The sequence below is a fragment of the Gallinula chloropus genome, assembly GCF_964237585.1.
Source record: "Gallinula chloropus genome assembly, chromosome: 18".
Lineage (NCBI taxonomy): Eukaryota > Metazoa > Chordata > Aves > Gruiformes > Rallidae > Gallinula > Gallinula chloropus.
The window spans coordinates 12,375,694-12,380,229 of record NC_140103.1 but is presented as its reverse complement, the minus strand read 5'-3'; the positions used below and the strand labels follow the sequence as shown (position 1 = coordinate 12,380,229).

General features: G+C 53.0%; 1 protein-coding gene across 1 annotated transcript; it reads right to left on the bottom strand.

Annotated features, from left to right (window-relative positions):
• Window positions 1–1,495: 1,495 nt before the first annotated feature.
• Window positions 1,496–2,419, bottom strand: LOC311198561 (olfactory receptor 14A16-like; the record flags this gene model as incomplete). Its single annotated transcript, XM_084272535.1, has 1 exon — window positions 1,496–2,419. One exon carries the CDS (start codon window positions 2,417–2,419, stop codon window positions 1,496–1,498), a length of 924 nt encoding a protein of 307 aa, XP_084128661.1.
• Between the last annotated feature and the right edge of the window lie 2,117 nt (window positions 2,420–4,536).

Genomic DNA, 4,536 nt, shown 5'->3' with positions numbered 1-4,536 from the left:
ATCAATCACAGAATGTCTCTCAGTCCCAGTCCTCCATGGGGTCACCAGCCACCCCCCAGCAAACCTGCCCCAGTGCGGATCTGTCCCTCGCTCATCTCTGTGTCTCTGTCTCTCTCCATGGACTGCAGGTGCTGGCAGGGACTTGCTCCAATGTGGCTCACAGCATCTCCTGTGTGTCTCCCCCTGCTCCAGCGTGGGAACTCTCCAGGGACTGCAGGTGGGGTCTGGGCCTTTTCCACGGGCTGTGGGGGGACACCCGCTCCCCCATGGGTTTCTCCAGGGGCTGCAGGGGCATCTTTCTCTCTGGCACCTGGGGTGCCCCCTTCCCCCACTTCACCAGCCTTCATGTCTGCACCACTCCTCACATCTTCTCACTCCCTTCTCTGGGGGCAAAATGCAGCTGTGGGGTATCTTTGCTCCTAAATGTGATTCCCAGAGGTGCTGTGACCATCGCTGACGGGCTCGGCGCTGGTCAGCAGAGCCTCTGGCCTTGAATCGGCCAATGTTTACTCTCTGGGGCCTGGAAAGAGCTTCCAGCTGCTTCTTGCAGGAGCCATTTTCTGCAGCTCCCCCTTCTCCACCAGAACCCAGCTATGCAGAACTGCAACAGGTACAGAACACAACTTGGAGGAAGAGTGGATGAGCTGCTGGCTTTGTGCTTGCAGGAACAGCTGGTGAGCAGGGAGAGACAGCAGTCTGAGCTGTCAGTGTGGGGTGAGAACCAGGTGGGAAGGGCGTTGGGTGCCAGCAGCCTGCAGGGAAGCAGGCACAGGCCTGGGGGAGTGTGGGATGGGCTGTGGTGCACATGGCCAAAGTTCCTGGCCATGCTAAAGAAGCCTGATAGAAACGAGATCTTTGGCCCTTAGCCTATGGCTGATGTCCCTGCCACAGAGGCTTCAGAGGAGACATATTGTCCTCGTACTCATGAAGCATTGTTGACTCCCTGCACCCATCCATGTGTCCTACCCCTGTCCTACACTTGGTGTCACACTCCGCATATCCCAAGGAAGATCCCTGAGACACAGGTGAGGGTCAGGATCTCCCTGCCCAGGGGCTGGGGGTCAGTGCTTGGCATTTCTGCTTCATCAGACCAAGCCAGGGTGTCCTCAGCATCAGAGCTGCCTGTGCTTAGCCTGGGTTTGTCCTCATGGCCTCCAGTTGTCTGCTCTAACGAGCCCAAGGGGAGGCTTTGTCAGTAATGGCTCCCAGTGAGGCCTGTTAGTGCTTCAAGGTACTTTGGGCATTACTTCTGACTCTCACTCTCCCCTTGGTATCTGAGGTCTGTGGACCCAGAAGACAATACATCATTAACATCCAGAAATCATGTCTCTTCAAGTCTTTCTCATTAAAGAACTCAAGACTTCTACAACTAATTGGATTTAAGGTTAGCTTAGACAAACTAGAAGAAAAAAAAAAAAGAACTAAAAACCCTTCTAAAGAGGGAGTGGTGATAACGTGACTTATATGGTTGGTCATCTGAGCACTTTATTACTGCTTAGAAACATCCAGTCATCAGTTTCCACACGGCATCCTTGAGCTCCTGGTTCCTCATGCTGTAGATGAGGGGGTTCGCTGCTGGTGGAAACACACAGTAAAGAAATGACACTGCCAGGTCCAAAGACATGGATGAGAAGGTGAGGGGCTTCAGGTAGGCAAACATGCCAGTGCTGAGAAGCAGGGAGACCACAGCTAGGTGAGGGAGGCAGGTGGAAAAGGCTTTGTGCCGTCCCTGCTGTGAGGGGATCCTCAGCACAGCCCTGAAGACCTGCACATAGGACACCACAATGAACACAAAACACCCAAAACCTAAACAGACACTGAACACAAGGACTCCAGTTTCCCTGAGGTAGGCATCTGAGCAGGAGAGCTTGAGGACCTGAGGGATTTCACAGAAGAATTGGTCAAGGGAATTACCCTTGCAGAGGGGCAGTGAAAATGTATTGGCTGTGTGCAGCACAGAATAGAGAATCCCACTGGCCCAGGCAGCTGCTGCCATGTGGACACAAGCTCTGCTGCCCAGGAGGGTCCCGTAGTGCAGGGGGTGGCAGATGGCAACGTAGCGGTCATAGGCCATGACAGTGAGAAGACAGTACTCTGTGGAGATGAAAAATACAAAGAAAAAGAGTTGAGCCACACATCCTGTGTAGGAAATGGCCCTGGTGTCCCACAGGGAATTGGCCATGGATTTGGGAACAGTGGTGGAGATGCAGCCAAGGTCAGTAAGAGAGAGGTTGAGGAGGAAGAAGTACATGGGGGTGTGGAGGTGGTGGTCACAGGCTATGGTGGTGGTGATGAGGGCATTGATTAGGAGAGCAGCCAGGTAGATGCCCAGAAAGAGCCAGAAGTACAGGAGCTGCAGCTCCCGTGTGTCTGCAAAGGGCAGGAGGAGGAAGTGGCTGATGGAGCTGCTGTTGGACATCTGCTGCTGTCAAATGTGGAGACCTGTAAGAGGAAGAAAAGGTAGTGAGAAGTTAGGGAACTCTTCTTTAAGGAAAACCTCTTCCAATTCACATTGACTCTCTGGATTCAGGAAGACTTTTGTCACGTCCCTTTTGGGGTTCTGCTTTGTGCTGGCTTGAGTGTGCCACTGCTGGGAGGAGGGTCAGCTGTGGGCTGTCAAGAACTTAGTCCTGCCTGGCAACAGTAAGGAAATAGAAGGGTGGTGTGATCTCAGACTCAATCCCCTGTGGATAGGAATGAGCATTTCAGCACTGTCACTCCAATTTCACCTGACAGCAGAGCAGAGCTTTGTAGCTATAGATGGAGGTCTTGAATTGAGGGTCAACTCTGTGTCATTCCCACCATTGGACATGCCCAGAGCCCCGGGTAACGGTGGGACAAAGGTAGCAAAAACAGGAGGCAAACAGCGAGAAATTCTCCAGCCATGGCTGGGAGGACAGTGACAGACAGAGACGCACTCAGGGGTTTCTCCTTAATGGAGGTTGGGCTGCCAAAGAGAAGACTCAGGCTGAAATACTGGGTCTCTGGGTGTAAAGTCTGTGCTGGGTGGCAGAAACCAGGGGGTGACAGTGGGAAAGTGTCTACATTGCAGGGGATGTCAGGGAGCCACCAAATCTCTTCTGCCATGGAATTGCTGGGAGCAGCTGCTTCTCCCTCCCTGACAATGTCTCTGCTGCCTAGAGCTGTCCCTGGAGCTGCTTCTCTTTGCCCATGTTGCCTCCTGCTCTGTGCTCACAGACCTCATCCAACCTGCCCTGCGCTCAGCTCTGCTCTGCAGACTCCTCCTGGCATCAGGGCACTGCCCTGGGAGCCTCTGCGTGTGCAAGGATCAGGAGATGCTCGAACATGTAATGAGTTTTCATTTTATATTCTTGAGAGGGGAAATAAGTTCTCATCTCCCACAGTCAGCACAGCCCACAGGAGAGGAAAAGTCAAAGCAAAGACTCTGTATACAGGAAAATGCTTCCTTGATATTGTTCTTCCAAGTCCCTGTAGGATTTCTCAAGGCTCATCTGGAGCTGGGAGCAAAGCTGACCCATGGAGCTTTGAAGAAGGACCTTCCCTGGGTCTCTTCTCCCTCCCAGAGCTGCTGTCTGTGGTTTGAAGCCCATGAGCCAGGCTGAGTGCTGACCCTGGCAGTAGCAGCATCTCTGCCCCAGCACACAGCCCCTGGGGTGAAGGGACCCTGCTCACTAGGACAGCCCTGGGCATCCCTGGGTGCACACGCTGCTTCCCACCTCTGCAGCCATGCCCAGGAGAAGACAGCTGTCCTGCCCTGTCCCTCTGATGGGGCACAAGGGCATCCCTTCCAGGCAGCACTTTCTGGTCCTAGAGAGAACCTGTCCTCCTGACAGACCCCACACACTGTCCCATGTCCCAGCTTTAGGAGATCCCTCCAGGAACAGAACCTGCATTGCCCTGCACCCACAGACATACCAGGCAGAGTGCTGTGGAGATTTCTCCTCCAGTGAGCTCTCAGCATCCGTCAGCTCTCTCAGCCTCACAGGTCTCCCCTCGGTGCCTCCAGGCAGTGTCCCCAGCCCTGTGTGCTTGGCAGAGGAGCTGCTCCTGGCCAGAGCTGTCTCTCTGCAGCGCTGTAATGTTTCATGAGCTCCTACTGTCCCAGGAGCCCAGCCCAGCTCCCAGCAGAGGAGCAGGTGAATACATCACACACTCCATTACCCACAGGCTCCTACAAGGTGTCCCTGGAGCTCCAAGGAACTAACTTGGTAATATACTGAAGTCCTCTCTGACATTCCTCTCCTTGGTAATAATTATGGACAGGTGTTAATAGAATATTCATTGTTTTACTGCATAAATGTAGGGTCGGGCTGCTGCTTGGGTGCACACTGTTGGTGGAGCAAAGAGTCCTCAGCTGCCCAGGGCTGTTTTGGCAGCTTATTACTTGCTCAAATAAATTCTATTTGTATACTGTAAACTAAAGTGAACAATTTGTCACTGCCGTTTATAACACCAGACATCATATTATAATATAATATTAACCAGTATTATGTAGTTTCTCATCTTCTGGAACTCATCCTGGCCCCGTTTCTGTTGGGGCATGGGGGGTTGCTC